At 40.9% G+C, this 18,733-nt stretch overlaps 1 protein-coding gene across 1 annotated transcript; it reads left to right on the forward strand.

The window, feature by feature from the left end:
• The first annotated feature begins 1,121 nt into the window (after nucleotides 1-1,121).
• On the forward strand, nucleotides 1,122-14,751 carry DNAAF1 (dynein, axonemal, assembly factor 1). The gene is made up of 13 exons (XM_010160556.1): nucleotides 1,122-1,257; nucleotides 1,583-1,723; nucleotides 2,186-2,303; nucleotides 4,804-4,895; nucleotides 5,742-5,963; nucleotides 6,701-6,867; nucleotides 7,125-7,246; nucleotides 7,753-7,952; nucleotides 9,126-9,386; nucleotides 9,985-10,094; nucleotides 12,761-12,829; nucleotides 13,989-14,352; nucleotides 14,660-14,751. Exons 1-13 carry the CDS (start codon nucleotides 1,122-1,124, stop codon nucleotides 14,749-14,751), a joined length of 2,094 nt encoding a protein of 697 aa, XP_010158858.1.
• Nucleotides 14,752-18,733: the final 3,982 nt, after the last annotated feature.

Below are 18,733 nucleotides of genomic sequence, written 5' to 3' on the forward strand. Positions count from 1 at the left end.
CGGCCCAGCCCTCGGCTCAGGTAAAGGGGGGGCAGGCGTTACCCGAGAGCAGGCTGTGCCGCGAAGGGCCATCGCTGCGTTCCCAGTGCACCGGCTTCGGAAGGAAAAACGTGACTTGCTGTGGTCTGGGGAGGCTTCCTGGCCACGGTGCTCTGCTCTGAGTGAGATCCACTGTGGGCAGGATCTAAGATAAACTTTCCCTGCCTTTTGGTATCTCCACAGTGACAAGACAGTGTTGGTTTTAGTCAGGACAGTTAATTTTTTTCACAATGGCTGGAATGAGGCTACATTTTTGGATTTGCCCTTAGAACAGCACTGATAAGGTGGTTTATTAGTTGGTGCTGGAAAATGCTTGCACCAACTCAGGGTCTTTCTCAGCTTCTGATACTGCAGCTGCGTTCCCAGCTTCCTCACTGCAAGCAGTGTGGGGGGACACACAGCTCAGACTGCCAACCCAAACTGACCGGAGGGGTGCTTCGTTCCAGAGCACGTCAAGCTCAGCACATAAGCAGGGAGTGGGCTAGGGGACCATAGCTCCTTCATTTGCTTGCTTGTTAGTTAGCTTGCAATCTTGCTCATTTGTTCATGAGCTGGGGGGCCCGTGGGCTTTCCCAGTCATGCTGTCACTCGTGGGGCTCGCTCAGACCCCGATGCAATCGCTCTCGGGCTGTCTGGCTCTGACTCTTGCAACTTGGGACCTGGCTGTGCATCGGTCGGTGGGTGATGAGCAATTGTATCCTGTGTTTAATTTTCTATTATTTTAAGTACTTATAATTAGTAGTATTGTTGATACTATTATTATCACGATAATATTAATTTAAATTCAATTATTGTTCTTATCTCAATTCACGAGCTTCCTTGTCTTTTCCTCCGATTCTCCTCCTCCACTGGAGTGGGAAGGGGAGGTGAGCGAGCAGCTGTGTGGTACTTTATTACTAGGCGAGGTTAAACCAGGGCACTAGATCCAGTGGCTAACTCCATGCAGGCTTGGTAAGTTACTCATATGGTCTTTGTATCTGATACAGGTTGTCCTACTAAAGCCTTTGCACATTTTGTCTGAAAGTTGGATCGTAAGTCAAATACGGACTTGGCTGATATTTGCCTAAATCACATATCCTAAAATGCAGTCACAAAACGTAGACTTGGACAAAGATCTTGGAGGGGAGGTTACTGCACAAGAGGTGTCAGGAGAGTCTGTGAATGACACCAGTAGCAAAGTTACACCAACAGAAAATGAAGCCAATTCTGGCAACACAGGTGAGCTCTTCCAGCTGGCTTGGTAGGATGAATTTAGGGAATTTCACTGAACATTAAGCCTAGAAATCAAGTCTGTCATTACTTAACTAGATGCAATATGAGTTTATTCTTTCTCCCACTGAAGTCACATAAAATCTTGCCATAACTGAGGCTTACTCAATTGTTACCGCACTTTTTTTTTTTAATCCTGTTTCTTTATTTTTCTTCTGTTTGGAGAGATACCTTTTCCTGTGTTGCAACCATGCAGCTAGCCTGACCTCTAAATGTTTTAATTACATTTAAATAAGCTTTCACAATCATCTTGTTTGCACTGTCTCTTTGTAAGTGTATGGACTACAGGTGCAACTAAAAGGTGCAAAACAAGTATCTGAAAATAAGAGTATTGAAAATGCAACTAATCAAAGGCAGTCGAAAGACAGCTTGAATGAGTATAGCACTGGAGACGCCTCCCAAAGAGTGCAAAAGGGTAAATTTATAGAAGAACTAGACTAACAAACACTGCTTGAGATGCCTCAGATACGCCATTACTGTAATCTCTTTACATGCAAAGTTAACAATCTTGTTAAACTCTAATTATTGTTAATTAAATGTAATATGTAGTAGCTAAGTCTGTAAGAACATTGGTGCCGGTATGTTATTGTCACTGTACCTCGTAATAATCTTACGATTAGTGGCTACCACCCAACTTCCAGATCTAAAAAAAAAATGTGAATTTCAACAATTTATTTTGCTACTACTTATTTTACTACTTGGCCTTCTAAAAACGTTGTTTCCTTTCATTAAAAATGTCAGCAAAAAATCTTGGTTAGAACATTTCTTTTCTTGAAATTCATATTCAAGCGCTCCTCAATATTTCTCTAGAATAGCTGGCAACGTGACACTTTTTCCCCACCCATGATGTTAAACTGCAACTTGTTTTCTTACAAAGATGTTAAAACTGAAGAGAACGCCATCAGCTGTATGTCCAGAGCAGATCAGCAGAATGAACAGAAATCGGTAACCAGCTCACTCAATCCAAGGACAGAAGAAAAGAGGGGCTGTGTAAGGTAATACAGTGTGGATGGCTTTCATTTACATCTTGGCATCATTGAAGTCAATAGCAGTTTTGCTATTCTACTTGTCAATCTTAATTCAGGAGAACAGTTTTGAAGATGAACTTGCGAATAATTGATAAATCGGGAATCGGTGATATTTCCAGCACCTGTACAGCTTTTATGGCCACAGTAGCAAGCCACATTCTAGCTACATGATGTAGTCTGTGTAATGAACCTGGAGAACATTGTGCAAACTGTTTTGGGAGTCATTTGTCAGTAGATTGACCATTTCTCAGCATCAATTCAGACAACGCATTGTCTTAATTCATCATAATGTGAATATTACAGTTGCCAAGATAATTTTTAGCACAGGAAATCCAGCAGTACCTCAGGTTAACAATAAAATACAACTCCTTTGTAAACTCTGGCTCTACTTTTGGTTCAGCCTAAGCCAGCATACACTGTGACGGCTGTTTATTAATACCTGTGAAATGGGATTATTCTCATGTTATTTCTGATTAAGCACTTTGCAAGCAAATAATAAAATTAAAACCCATATTTGGTACTATTTACTAACATTGTTGAAAGTCTGGTCACGTGGGCTAGTTATGGGATGATATACAAGGAACAATAAAGATTTACTCTCCGTTCCTCTACCTGCTTACATGTTGGTGAAACTTCCCAAAGCTTATGTCACTGCTAACTTGAACACAGCTGTTCTCTTAGAGACTGTTACAGGTGCTAACTTGAACACAGCTGTTCTCTTAGAGACTGTTACAGCCCTTTAAAGTCAATGGCAAGACTCTGAGCTATCAGGAGGTAGATTGTACCGAACTTACTTAGAAAATTTCATTTTCCTGGGCTAATTAGCCCGGCAGACTCCAGAATTAAGTTCTTATGAAGAATGACACCAGAGAGCAACAATTTCACATAGGTTAATTAGTGTGTTGAAGGAATGTACTTTATGATCCTATAAATTTCCTGAGGATGCTAATAATTCGATTGACTGCTACAATTAGCACAGTGACAAACAGTGGGATACACTGCAAGTAGCTAGCATATGATAATGTACCTGGGCTGAAAGTACAAGAAAACAGTATATATTTAAAGATTTTGCTCCAAGTTTATATATCTTCGGTTCCTCCGGAGATTTATGCCAGGCACGTTTGGCTTATAGAGCAGATACAGGTGGACAATCCTTGTTTATATTGCCCCAGGAACTCCATTGATTAGTGACTGTATTACAGTTTTGTTCTTCACGAATATTAGGATATTTAGGGTAGCAAGTAAATAATTCTGAAAGCAAATTCATTATGTAAGGTTTAACTTCACTGCCTTTAGTCAAGTTTTTTGCTATTTTGAAAATACCCTCCTGCCAAGAAAATCTTACTGTTACAGGTTTAAGTCCTATGAATACTTAGGACGACAAATGCAAAGTTCAATTTGTTAACATGGAATTTAGAAATACAAAATAATTTTGGACCATTTAACATTGTACTTCTGCAATAATTCTTTAAGTAAGAAGTATCTACCAGGAGTTTAATTTGGGATGTTGTTTTACAGAATCTAATTTTCTAAACAGGAAGATATAGATATTTTCTGCCATGGAATGTTTTTGTAGGTGTTTTCCTAATGGGTTCCCAAGATTCTTGTTTATGCTGTTAATTTGATGTAGGACACCTTGCCTCCAAAACCAGTGTCCTGTCATTCTTTGCAAAGTCCCTGCTTGGGAACTACCACTTCCATGAAACTGTTGATCCAGTGCTGTCTAGAACAGGGTCCCAGATAGTGGCGTGACTCATTCCATCCGCTGCTTTTCACTGCAGTCTGTTTCTGTTTGAACAGTTTTCAGGCCACCCTTGTCCTCATACACCACGTTGGGGTTTTGGCGCCCTGCTGACTGCTGCTGTGTGCAGCCTTGGCCCTGTCTGGCTGCTGTCGGCTTCCAGCCCAAGTGTTTTGCCTTGCAGCCTCTGCAGTTTTGCACTGTAGCTTTCTGCCCAACGCCTCTTGAGAGTCCTCTGCCCCGGCAGTATTAAGCTGCAGCCCACAGCTTCCCTCAGTAGCCTTCTCTTGCTTCTTGCTTGCATAAATCCCAAAAGGAGTGGAGCTGAACATTAAGCAACCACCATTGAACACGTATTACTCGTTTTCTTACTGCAGCATTCCTAGTCACTCACAGTGATATATTAAAACTGTCGTGAGTGGTACTTCAGTTAGCATTTCATTAAAATGTTAGGTTGATTCCCTCCCTCCTTTCCTACTTCCTCTGTGCTTTTTAGCAGAATTAGGAAGAGCCTGGTAACACACTTCAGACAGGTAGAAATGGAAAGCCACTCTAAAATCCTACTGCTTTTTTGAGTATAGTCTTGAAAGCTGTAGCCATTTCTCTGACATGAAAGAACTATTAATTGTGTTGCATTGAAATTGGTTAAAAACCTCAAAATTTCAGAATGTGCACTGAAATAATTTTTTTGTTTGTTTTTGCATCTGCTTCCCATTATTATTTTAGAATGACAAAAAAGATTCTGCAAGACATCTGTAAACAGCAGAAATTATACATGACCCCATACTTAAATGATACGCTTTACTTGCATTATAAAGGTAAGATGTGGACATGACTGTTTAGATTCATCATTCTAAGTAGCATTTTAACAGATAATCTATTTTATGTCTCACTGAAATAAGGTACCTAGTAACTTTTTAAAATTAGAAACATAATTTAATTCTATATAATGAAATTGTAAAACAAAACAAGTCAGTGTGAGGGTAGAAAAGTGAACTGATTATAGACCTAATTCAGTTTGTGGAGCTGTTCAAAGGATTAATAGGAATTAAGGAACACCACCCACACCCCCCAAAAAACCCAGTAGACTCAGAGAAATATCTTAAAATACTGGTCTGCATTCAGAGGAAAAGACATGTATTTCTTGAATGTGTTTGTATAAAGAAACTGTTATCCAGCTTTGGGGACTTTTTTACTGCCAAATAGAAGTGTTCAGGAAGAGAAGGAACAGTAAAGACTTGCTGCATGTTCTCAAATACTACTGAAAGAAAAAGAAGAATGAACGTGAATCATCCTCTTGTGATCGTTGAGCAGGTTTTTGCATGATATGGTTAGCTGGTCCAGGTTAGCATAAGAATTGTTTTAAATAAATAGGACATGCTAAATCTACCTTCTACATTTGGTCTTGCTTTTGCTTTTTTCTCCGTATGCATTATTTGAGCATCTAAAGGGCTGCACAAGCTATAGACCTGAATAGGTACCTATACGTTTTTGCCCTTTATGGGCCAGGTACTGTACCATTAATTCAGTGGAAATACTGGCAGCAGCTTGAGTACAAATGTGCTCACAGGCTGTTTCAGCAGTGCTGGCAGAATGAAATTTACTTTTCCAAAGACTTGTTTCCAGCCCATGCAATTTCATTTTAAAACATCTTTTTTCCACAGGATTTGACCGCCTGGAGAATCTTGAAGAGTATACTGGATTGAAGTGTTTATGGCTGGAATGCAATGGCTTAACAAAAATAGAGAATTTGGAGGCTCTGACAGAGTTGCGTTGCCTTTACTTGCAACTCAATTTAATTAACAAGATTGAAAACCTTGAACCCTTACAAAAGCTGGATTCCCTCAATATCAGTAACAACTACGTTAAGACCATCGAGAATCTCTGTAAGAACTGTTGGTGCTGCACGTTTTAACTTACAAGGAGCCCATATTCCTAAGCTTTGACTAAGCTAAGCTATTATTAGTGGCACTGGTTTCAAGGGGGTTTTATTCATGTTAGAATTTTGCATAGTAGCTCATACCGCAGTCTACCAGGCTTCTATGGAAGAGTCAAACCGATGTATTTTGCAGTTTAAATAGATGAGAAAACAGAAAAGGCATAGTAATTACTTTCACATGGATACCTAGGACAAATCAGTAGCTTTTCCTCACTTCTTAAAACTGAGTACTTGTTTGTGTTGAAGACAGGCTGACAATCTATTTTTCACCACTTACTTTATGGCTGTGTTGTGCTTTGGCAGTTGCAGGCATGATTACCAAATCTTCTATGTCTGTTAAAGAATTTATTCCATCTTTAGCAGAAAATAAAGAAGAATTCCTCTATGCCATCATTTGTGTACATTGGAAGTCATCTGAAACACAAACTCTTGCTTTTCTGCAACTGACTAGTTTGAAACAAATTAACAACAACCACCATCCTAAAACCAAACAACTCATTTTCCTAGGGTGAAGAAAGCAGCTTTGGAGGCATAGCCACAAAGTGCATATAGAAGAAGAGCAAATTCAGAAAAAAGCTTCCCAAAATTCAATAGAAACAATTACTTTGACAAAGCAGTTTTCTTCTTGCTCCACAAAGTCCTCACTGAGGCAATGACTCTCACCTTTCCTTTCATGTCTGACAGCTTGTCTCAAAGTCCTGCAGACACTGCAGATTGCTCACAATAAGTTACAAACAGTTGAAGACATACAGCACTTGCAAGAATGTCCAAGTATTTCTGTTCTCGATCTTTCCCACAACAATCTAAGTGATCCAAATATCATAGCTGTTCTGGAGACCATGCCTCATTTGGTAAGTCAAATATAGCCAAGGATTTGTGTCAAATATATGGGTGAATGCCATTAAATGCTTTTTTTTTGGGTAGTCCAGTGCACAATAGGCATTTGCCTAAAAGAAATGCTGTAAAGATTATTTGGTTTTTTGTGGATTACCTGTAACACCCAGGATGTTTTATTCACTTATTGTTTTTTAAATGATAGGGAAAGTGCATCTCCAGGTTGGTTTTTTTTGCTACTCAACTGAAAAAATGGTTTCCCTTGTTTCTCTAGCATGTGCTGAATTTGATGGGAAACCAAGTGATAAGGAAAATTGCTAATTATAGAAAAACACTGATTGTTCGACTAAAACAACTAACATATCTGGATGACAGACCAGTTTTCCCAAAGGATAGGTAAGAAACAGACACATCTTCACTCATCCATTTTTGTCAGTATTGTCATAGAAGGAAAGGAAGACTGACCAGTATAATTTATTGAGGGTGGGTGACTTGGAGTGCAATGGTATTCTACTACAGAGTTCTACATCTAGCATAGCTAGAAAAAGACCATCTATTTTTTTCACAAGAGAATTAATTCTTGAACAGAATTGTTTTACACCAACGGACCAGAGACAAATCCTGATTTCAACAGAAACTGAACAAGTGTCTGGAAAAGCAGAGCCAAGATCAGCACTCCTGATGGATCTCTGGTGGTGTAATCACCAGCATTTGGATATCTTTGTTTCTTTTGCTGCAGTTCCACGTGCAAGATAAGATTTCACATGCATTCCATTGCTGCATGGGGTTTTTTTTTCCTCTTGCAGCTATTTTATGCTGTTGCAAGCGATTTTAAATTTCTCTTTCATTATAAAGATGGGCTTTTAAGGCTGTATTACAGTGAGCTTTTGTGTTTTCATTAGAGCCTGTGCAGAAGCCTGGGCTGTTGGAGGGCGTGAAGCTGAGAAAGCAGAAAGGGAAAAATGGGAAACCAGAGAGAGAAAAAAAGTCCAAGATAGCATCGATGCTTTAGCAGCAATCAGGCAAAAAGCAGATGAAAAGAAAACTCAAAAGTATATGGAAGAAAGAGGTGGAAGTGGAAGTGCAACAGACATCCTAGAAGGTTTGTGCTTGCTTCTTTGGAAGGTGCCTGTGTCTGCTTCAATTTGTTTAAAATCAATGAAATCAAATAAAATTAAAATCAATTAGTTCCTAAATGTTCAGAAGCAGGCTGATGCCATTTTTGGAAGATATTTATGAATCTTCTTTCCCCATACTAAATACTTTATTAATCTTGGTGCATCTTTGATTAACCAGAATGATTTTAAGCAATCATCACCTTTCTCCCTGCTCATGAAATAAAAAACAACAAACCACTTTCTATTCCCATATTTCAAGCTCTTGAGCTCCTCACCAGAGCAACTAGGTACTAGTCAGGGCAATAATGGTTCCCGCAGGCATCCGTGGGTGTAGGCAGGCAATAGCACCCCAGGAGCAGTATTCCCCCAGGATGCAGAACAGATCTGGCTTGATGAGGCATGTGGGCCCCAGTAAGACCCAGCGATAACTGCTTCACCAGCCCACATCCAGGCACCTCTCACTGCTGCATTCACCAAGAGTAACACCTTCAGCCTGCAGCAGTGGTAAAGCAGGCAGGAAGAGGAAGGTCTTCAATGGTTGGCTTCACTTACTGCCCTTTTTTTATGTCACAAATTCTGCTGTCACACCATTCAAGGAGGCATGCATTTACCACCAGTAATAGGTCCCAACCTAACCTTTCTAGAGAAATGTGTGTGTTTCATGGGACCAAAGCCAAATAAGAAGGCAATACTACAGTGCAGGGGAGTGTTTATCGGTCATCTGATACATTTTGGATTTCGTAGGCTTTAAAATCAAACGTGTCTGACTAACAAGTAAAACTTCTTGTGCAAGCAGGTAGATTGCATAAAGGAGAGCATAACTTCAACATTTGTCATCAATCCCTCAAAATACTCAAGCAGATATTTAAATAGGTAGTCAGTTGTGAGTCTTTTCAAAGTTAACAATAGATACCAGATAATTATTTACTACAGTGTTTTCTCTAAATAAGATTTTTTGCAGGGAAATTGAGATGGGAAAACCCACTACATTGCTGCAATCTTGAGAGGACTACTGATCCACAAATAGCTGCTCAAAGTAGGAGCTTTTGATGCATATTTTAGGCCAGACTATTAAAACCATGTAGTAAAGTCTGGGTATTTAGAATGGGTAATGATAGATTAACTCAGCAGTTTTAATGATCTTGTTTCTTCTGTAGGAGCACTTGCAAATTCAGATGTCAGTGGTGGGAATTCTAATACATCAGAGGCTTCAAATATATCAGAACAGGAAGAAACTCAAGAGAAGACTGAGAAATTTCAAAATAAAAGTTTTGATGCTCGTGATGAAGTGATGACACTTCTACCAAATAGGGGAAATAACACAGATTTCACATCTGGAAATATTCCTGCTAGAATTCAAGAGGATGCACAAGAATCAAACTCTTACAAATGCTCGAACTTCAACACGGAGACAAACGGTAATGTCCACAGTGAAGAATCAGACCAAACTGAGGATGCAGAGACAATAAGCCAAACTCTGTCTTAGTGTAGCACTGCTTCTGCCATGGCTCAAACCAACTGATTCATAGATAAGAACATCCCATTAGATTTCCACAGTGACTAGTTGAAAATCAAGTAATACTGGATAAAATATTCTTTAAATACAACAAACAAAAATCTGAAGGCTCAACCTCCAACTTGTGCTACATAAAGGTGGAATTCCACTTCTCATATGTGCTAGGTGCAGCAACAGGAGAGCTTACAGGCTTCCCTTGCTCCCGCATAAACTGCGGCCTGTCTGCCAGCAGAAGCTGGACCTCAGTCTGCAGGTGGTTTTGTGCCTTCACACATGGAAGAATGGTTTTGTAAATTACACTATTGCAAAATGAAAATATTAATTTATACAATATAAGAGAGACCAAGAACATGATGGAGAGACAAAGTGCAGGATTCAGCTGGGAATTCTGCAATGGTAGTCAGGCCCCCAGCAGTCTGGTATTGCAGTGCTTGATGATGCAATATACAAAGTCTTTTATTCAGCTAGTTCTCTGCAACTGACTATTGGGTTTTCTTTAGGTCTACCAGGGGAGAAGGCAGCTCCCGAAAAAGCCATGCTTCCTGAACTGGATGAATATGCTGAAATTGAACAGGGCAAACTGGAGACACCAGAGAAACTTTATCTTGATGTATGTATTGGATTCAGATTTTATGAAGTTCAGATTTGGGTATTGTCTGCCCCCAAGTTAATTCTTGTAACATCCTGGCTAATAAAACTATATGGTCAGATTTCTAAGCAAGGTCTACTGCTGGAAAAAATAAAAGGACAGAAGGAAAAAAAACCCACAGTAAAATTGTAGGGGTATTCATTGTCTCCAGTGTAGCAAGGGAAAAGAATTTACCACCACTTCCAAAGTTTGTTTTGACTTTTGGCCATAAATCACCTGAAGCTGACCTTCTGTCTCCGTGATTTCTCTGGAGAGGTTAATGAGGGCTCTCATTTCAAAACCAGAAATCACAACGAAAAGAATCTAGTGGATACATGCGTCCTCTTAGGCATAACTCAAAATATGGAGTTGAAAATGTGAACTATTGCAGGGAAACCATAAGGAAGAAATAGCCACCCACTCATTGTGAGTGTTAGCTATCAGTATTAGAAATTCTTAAAACACAACTTTTATGTATGAAAAGCAGAATGTGCATTAATTAAGTATATAATAAGCGATTGACGTTTGTAATACGGTCTTCTATTATCTAAGACTTCTATCTGATGCTGCGAACTTTTAAACATGTTTAACTACATTTAACCACTAGGAGGACATGGATACCACTGAAACATGGATACCGCTGAAAAATACAATCTCATTGCAAAGGAGAACTATTCAATATGTCCTAATTTGACACTGCTGCTAAACTGACAGTTGTGACACAGCTAGCAATAAACTTCAGAGTTTATGATTTCCCAGAACACCTAATACACTCTTTGATCCCTCATACTGCCACTGTTAACTGAATTCTTACTGGAAGGTTTCACAAAAGTCTCTTATATCTTTTCCATGCTCTTAACTTCCCAGGAAAAAATTTCCATCCTGTTATCGAAGGGCTCAACTCACTGCTTCAGTAGAGCACTTCCTGCTGCATCCTCCCATTTGGCTGTTTTTAATAATAGGTTTAGGAAGGATAGTGGAGATAACTGGCAGTAATTCCAAATATATACAGTATTATTTTTATCAGCAGATCTTGGAGAGTCTGAAATAAACACTCCAAATAAAAAGTGATACCATAGGTACCCACAATGGGAAGATCTCCTAGATTCAGTGTTTTTTTCCCCCTGGTGCTATATGGCACCATAGCACACTCCTTCAAACTTCAACGTAGTATAAAAGGAATTCTTCAGCATGGGGTTTCTTTTGACCCATAAAAAGTGTGGCTATTCTAATTCTACTGAAGAAAAACCAAACCTCACTCACGTAGAAATACACATTTCAGTGGTCTATGCTACTTCGTTCTCCAAATGACGTTTAGCAATGGAAAGAGCTTCTCACAGCAACCTCCAATACTTACGCTATGGCAGCTTTTCCAGAGACACTTAGCACTGACATTGCAGGGAATGGCTGTGAAGATACCAGGGGTGAGAAGCTCCGCAGCAGCACCGTTATCGTTACTCACATCCTGGAGTCGGTAGATGGTCTCAGTAGTAATATAAGGGAGAAGAGTGGAGGAGGATTTGTAATGCGGTGGTTATGACATCCCTCTGTCAAGCAGAAACAAGCCCATGTTGTTGCATATGCCTTGTTGCATATGCCTTGAAATAATTCTGTATCCCTAAACCAGGATAACTTTTAGTAAGCGATTTTGGTTTGAGCTGCAAACACACCTGCTGTTTGGAACAAGACTAACAGCTATTTCACTTCAGTATTGGTGATAATTCCACCTACTAATGTCAGCCTCCAATCTTAATTTGTACATTTTTGACGCAATTCTTATAAAGCTGTGTGACTTCAGGACATGCTGTATTAGCTAGACCCGTATCAGGAAAAATAAATTTCTTTTATTGATTTTAATTCTGTAATAATCTTCACCACACAAGACAGCACAGATTAGACAGTCCTGGTGCTACCATGCCAAGCTGCTTGCAACAAAATCATTAAACTCTGAAAACATCTAAACCCAAAAGGAGATGTTTTTACCAGTATTGACCTACACTAAAAAAATGGCAAAAAGGTATTGCTTTCTACCCGTGATTTTGTATTCCCACACACTGTTTTTGCTTTCACATCAGCAAGTGACAGTTGTCTTAGATAATCTTTTCTAAAGGAAAGCTGAAATGATTGGACCTGTCTGAGGAAAAATAGTTCTCAGCAATTCTGCAGTTTCGTATCCTTACTTATGAGGCATTCACAGTAAAACACTGGTTGATTAGAGAGTTTCTGGTGGACTGTAGATCTCAATTCCACTCTTACCCATAGAGGCGGGGTGCAGTTGGGATGAAGTCTGTTGACTAGATAAGAAACAGCTAACAGACATAAACCACGTTTGCTTTTAAAATCCTGTTAATGCCTTGCTGTTTATCCTTTTTTCCTTCATAATCACACAGCATAGTAGAAAATAGCACTCAGGCTGACATTAAGGTCTTTGCCTTCCATCTGCTGTTTCTGGAGACAGGAGTTTTCCTTTTCCCACGTGCTGAACAGTGGAAACTGTCACCTCTGAGAGGATGGCAGTGCCGTGCTCCTGGCTGTGGCCTCCTACCCTGAAAAGCATTGCTTTGGAGAAGGTTCCCAATGAGAGATGCTGTATTTTATTAGTTAAAATAGCTTTTCCCACTGATTAATGATCTCGCGATTGTCCTCAGGAGCTGCCTGATTTAGAAGATATAGATGTAAATGAATTTCCCCCAGAAGAGGAGATCTTTGCTCAAAAGGTAAGCTCCTTACTAATTCTAGTGATGAAGCTTCCCTAAACACATTTACAAATGTTTTGCAAAATTAGGATAATCCAAGCTGGGAAATGCTGGTTTAGAAATGCAATGAGTTATGCCTTTATAAACTGAAATGCGTGTTTCAGCACATCTTCTCTAGCCACTTGTAAATCTTTTTTTTAAATTGTTTTTTATTATAGTGTTGCAAAGAGGAGAATGAAAACCTAAGATCAAATTAAACAACAGTTAAATAAGATTAATTTCTTAGTATCCTGTAGTGTTTTAGTGAAGATTACGTTAAAAATATACTTTACCAGTAGTAATATGCTGCAAAGGACTGAATGGATAGTACAAATCACCTACTACTGAGTAACATCCGACTTCTCAAGTGAAAACACAGAGATTGAAACTCCTGTGCTCCACTTGGGGCTAGTCAGATACGAGGCAGTTCATGACCACACGAGTGTTGGGCTGTGCTCGAACCAATCTTCTAGGCAAAAGCCTGTAAACAGAAGAGAAAAAAGTGAAAGAGAAGCACAAAGATGAAAAGCCCAGCTTTGATTCTCGTGCAGACATCCACTCAAACTTGCCTTGCTGCAGACAGAGGCTGACACAGTACAGGTTTTTTCAAGCCACTCCACGATAACACAAATGTTTCCTACAGTCCGTGTAGGGCATGGAATTTATTTGCTCTTTTGGTCACAGACTTGTAAGAGTGTTGCAAAATGTCTTGGCCAACAAAGCCTCCAAGTAAAAACAGATAAGGGAAGGGAATAAAGAGGATTATTGAAGGAGTGTGTGTTAGCAGCCCTCACGCTCCAAAGGGTGTTCAGTTGTTAACTGAAGCCAGATGAAGATGTTAGTCAGGTCCCTCTGTTGGAGGCAATGAACTGAGTCCGCACTTCGCTCAATTGCCAAAATAGGTCCACTTTTTATTATCTCTTAATCATTTATGGTCGGTTCATTGCTAATTCCCATGAAGTAGTTAACCCAAGATTCATCCCCCAAGAAGCAGCGCTGTGGGTATGAAGCACATGTTCCATACATTTTGGGATAACAGCACATCAAAGCTGACAGCTGTTAACAGGGATCCAAGAGATGTTTACCCATCTTTACATCTAGAGTAATACATTTTCAATTACATTTTCTACCTTTACAGCAGGAGTATCACCCAAAGATTGAAATAATTTCTGAAATGACAAATGACAGCGATTCTGCATTAGAGGAAACCAATAAAAGCATGTTTGGGAATTCAGTAGGAGATGTACCAATGGCAATTTTTTCAAATGTGTGTAAGATACATAAAGAGGATGAAAAGGAGCGCCTTGTTGAAAGCTTGTTTACAGAGCCTGCTTATTCTGAGAGATACCTGGAGACTAAAGATAAACAAGCAAGCCCCTCGAAACCCTTGATACAAGAGGTTATCACTGAACCCAGTGATAATCTACTGTTGTCACCAGTCTGCAGTCGAGCAGATGGCCCAAGCCCATGGGAAGGGGACAGTAAGACGACAGTTACTTTCCCTGGTAAGATTATAGTGACATAATTAATCACAACAGAGAAAAAGGTGGGTGGCACATGCACGCTAAAAGTAAGGTTTTGTTCAGCTCTTGTAGGAAAATTTTAAATCCACAGTTAGTTAGCATTCACCTCTTCCTTTTATTTATGGGGGAATCCAAATAAACTAGGAATTAAAATGTTTTTTTCTCCAAAGAAGTTCTTGATGAGTTTTATTTAAATAGTTTTAAAAAATAAGGCTCTATATTTCTCTTTCCAGCATTAAGGATTTTCATCAGTGAGTTTCATTTGCCTTTTGCCTTCATGCATTAACAGGGAGGGGCAGCGATGGAGAGGTACAGTGCCTGGCTGAGGGTGAAGGATGTCCTCACCAACCACAAGATGACAAGGACAGCGAGAGTGGATGAAATGAATCACATTGAAAGACCCAGACCAAACCTGGCACACAGTGCCTGCCTGATACACGCAGTTTTTCTCGGAATGCAGAGCTTGGCAATGGGACCATTAGGGAAAACTGACATATCCCTTACTGTGGTATAAAAAATTGCCACCTTCAACAGGAGGACTTAGTGCTTCAGTCAGTTGGAGGCTGCTGCGGCCTCCAGCGTCCAACCTTCATGGCAGAGCTTTTGGTCGTGTCAGCTTGAAAAAAAGCCCATAATCCTCTGTAACCCACAGATAAGATGTGCCTTGTGTTCCCACTGCCAAAGCTGCTGGAGACCCCTCGGCTCCAAGCTCTTCAGGGCAGCAGGGAGTGTTCCCTGCTTTGAAAATGTGGGTACTGCTGTCTTAAGGTTAAACTCCACTCTCTAATGTCATTTTTTTTCTCCTTGCATCCTTCTAGAAATAACCTAGTGAAATGTTTGTATTTTAGGGTTTCAATCCATAATGTAACATGGTTTTGTCATTTGAACTAAATAAATATTCTACTCGTATTTTTAACTAGTATCATACTTTACCAGGATATGTCACACGAGGTGGACTTCAGTGACAAATAGAGGTTGCTTCTTAACTACATACTCTATAGATCTAATATTCACAGAAATTAGAATTATTTATGCAAGAAGAGATGCAGAAATAGTGTCAATGCATGGAAAAATCTGGTTTTACCTTGTCGCGCAATACATAATGAAGCATATACAGCATCTACTGATTTCATCATTTTTCATTTTGAGATGTGTCTCAGGATCTGGATTTCAAATGTAACAGAAAAATAACCAGGCAGTTAGAAGTGGTAGAAAGACAGCTTTGGTGTAAAAAGACGACCAAGGGAATTCTTCTTTCGGTAGCCTCTCTCTTACGTCACGGTGGTAGTCTTGTGCCAAAGTGAAACGGCAGAGAGCACCAGTGCTGCCTCAGCCAGCTTCTCTCTTCTTCCCTTACCCCCCATTTTTTTCCCCTTCTGAGCTAGAGAATAAAATTCAAGGGAGTGGAGCCTGCCCGAGAGCAGTGCTTCCTCGGTGATACCGCAGAGAGCTGGGGGAAATGGACAACTCTTGGCCAGCTCTGCCGAGGCATTAGCGGCTTCAGCAGCGGCTGTGCTACTCAGTTACAAAAATAACTGTACACTGCTTAAGCACGACCTATGAGAGTTGGCCTCATCTTCAAGGGCTGGTGTGGGGTTTGTGATCTAACAAACAATCACAGCATCAGGGATCAGCCAGGCTTTAAGTGACCTCGCTTCATTAAGCCATGCCCAAGTTTATGTGGATGTCTTTTTTCATCTGCCTAATAAATCTCTAATAATTTGTAATATAGAGAGTTGAACAGGTCTTACAGATGTGCACATTTGAAGAAAAAAATACTACCATGGGGTTGTTGAGACGATTTATTTCCCACTGGCTGGGCTGAGGCGCCATCTTGTGGTAAAAGAACTGGTCTGCACCAGAACTGTCTGTAATACAAACCGATCGTAAAAGCCCTCAGGGAAGACAACACAATTGCTCTGAATTTCAGACATTTTCCACCGTCCATGAGTAAAAACATACGGTAAAATCCGCAGTCCCCAGAGTAGGGCAGGAGGATGAGCGAGAGCCTGTGGAGAACAGGCCTGTCTGAAAGCATTTTCACAGGAATCTTCCTTTTACTCCGATCCTGGTTTTACCAGCTAACACCCACCTCCCCCCGTGTTTTGGTTTGGGGAATTCAGCTGCTCTCTGAGCTGTGTTTACTTTTTCACACGCTAGACCCCTCCAGCTCCCATTTTTTCCCTCAGATGGTCACAGCCCGTCAGTAGGCCCGTCAGTAGGCCTTCCGTTCCCTCCCGGGTGTATCTATCTCCTGAGTCCCTGGAAGCTGCCTTCACTTCTCAGTGAGGACTTGGGAAGGAGGGAAGGAGTAAGGGGTAGGTGAAAGTAGTGAGAGAAATGCCAGAGCAGGACTAAATGAGAAAAAGGAAATATATTTAATTAGTGTTTTCTGTAAAACTTTACAAATGTACAGCAGAGTGCAAAACCGCAGTCTCAGCACGTCACCTTCAAGTAAAATTAACAATGTAAAAACACAAGGAACACCAGCTTGCTTCTTCACAGGAGTGACTCTCCAACACTGCTCCGGAAGGTCCCTCTCTCACCAAGCTCCAACTTCGTGTTTATAGTAGAGCAAAAAGCGTAAAGAAAAAACCCAAAAACCATCCCGAGGGCTGCTCACAGGCAGTGCGGTCTGTGGCCAGGCACGATGAAAATGCTGCAGCCCGCCATGGTGCCAGGCACCCCGTTAGCTGAGCCGCACCTTTGTCTCCTTGCAGGTAACTCTCCGACGGTTCTTTTCTCAACCCCAGCTAGACAGAGCAGTAAGACACTGAAGCAGGTGCCTAACCTCAAGCATGGGATAGGCTTCATCAAAACAAGGGGAAACTACTCTGGAGCTTGACATTAAGCATGTGCTTAAATACCTTATTGAGTCAATACGTTCGGTGCTAACATCAAGGCAATCTCGCATGCGTTCAGAGCAGGATGTAAATCCTGAGCAAGGGTCACATGCCGGGTGACTGGAGACACCAGGCAGCTTCAGTGAGAAAAGAAGTAAATAGGGTGCCACTCAACGACTTTTCATCGCTGAAAATCACAGAATCATAGAATCATAGAATGGTTAGGGTTGGAAGGGACCTTAAAGATCATCTAGTTCCACCCCCCCTGCCATGGGCAGGGACACCTTGCACTAGACCAGGTTGCTCAAAGCCACATCCAGCCTGGCCTTGAAGACATCCAGGGATGGGGCATCCACAGCTTCTCTGGGCAACCTGTTCCAGTGCCTCACCACCCTCTCCGTGAAGAATTTCTTCCTGATATCTAATCTAAGCCTCTAAAAGGACAAAATACAGCAGCAGATGGGCTGATCTCGGTGAACTTTCTAAGCACAAATCTGTCAAAAAGGAAAACCTTGTCTGTGATACACTCCAGCACATCATCTAAATACCAGGACAATGAGGGCTGCCAGAATTTTGCCTTAGTGCCGAACATGAAAACCCTGGCTGGCATTAATTCAGAAGCTCTCACAACCTCGCTCCTGCAGAGACTGCACTAGCATGGTGGTGACAGGGCTCCCAGCACACCGTAATTAGCTGGGGGAAAATGTGCTTAGTGGATGTTTCTGGACTAAGACATCTGCTCACATGCTGGTAAACAGAGAAGGGAAAGGGCTGTCACAGGAAGGGCCATTTAAAATATGCTCATTACGGAGAACTGGAGCCTGCATTCATCTGAGTGACTGACTACATTTTGGGGTGGTGCTTGACCATTCAACATGCTCAGAAAATGGTTTGGGACCAAGAATTGTCATGGCAGGGAAAGCGGGCAGAGCATTTTTTCAAATGACACTGGCACAGCTTACACCTCCCTGTCCCAGCCCTTGGGAGGCCTGAGTGACCTGAATTTCCTGCGTCTGCCTTGCTGCATTTGAGTAGCTTCCCTAAGGAAAAGCAACTCAATTAGAGGATACCGAGATAAATAATACGTTCTCATTAGAACTACAGCATAAAAAACAAAGCTCTGCTTTGTCAAGAAACTCAGTTGTCAGAAACCACACAGAAGAGGAAGATTAATTCAACCTTTGGAGGCTGGTCTCAGATGAACACAGGACAGAGAAAAGTTGGTGGGATGTGGTGGATGAACACTTCTGCCTCTCTCCTATGCTGAGCAACTGAGAGTCCTTCTAAAAAGGGGATCCAATCAATTAAACTGGCTCATCAGTTTTTATACATCAATCAACCAACAGGCACATCTTCAGGGGAAGTAGGTCAAGGCCAAGGGAAAAATATAAACCATTGGACTGGACATGGAATACTTAGCCAGCACCAAAACCTGGAGCTCACTCCCTCGGTCCTCTTTGCACATGGAAAATGATGTGTGCACAAGTCTATCCGTTTTATTTTTTTTTTTTAAGTATGGG

Source organism: Eurypyga helias, unplaced genomic scaffold, assembly GCF_000690775.1.
Source record: "Eurypyga helias isolate BGI_N326 unplaced genomic scaffold, ASM69077v1 scaffold1951, whole genome shotgun sequence".
NCBI classification, from domain to species: domain Eukaryota; kingdom Metazoa; phylum Chordata; class Aves; order Eurypygiformes; family Eurypygidae; genus Eurypyga; species Eurypyga helias.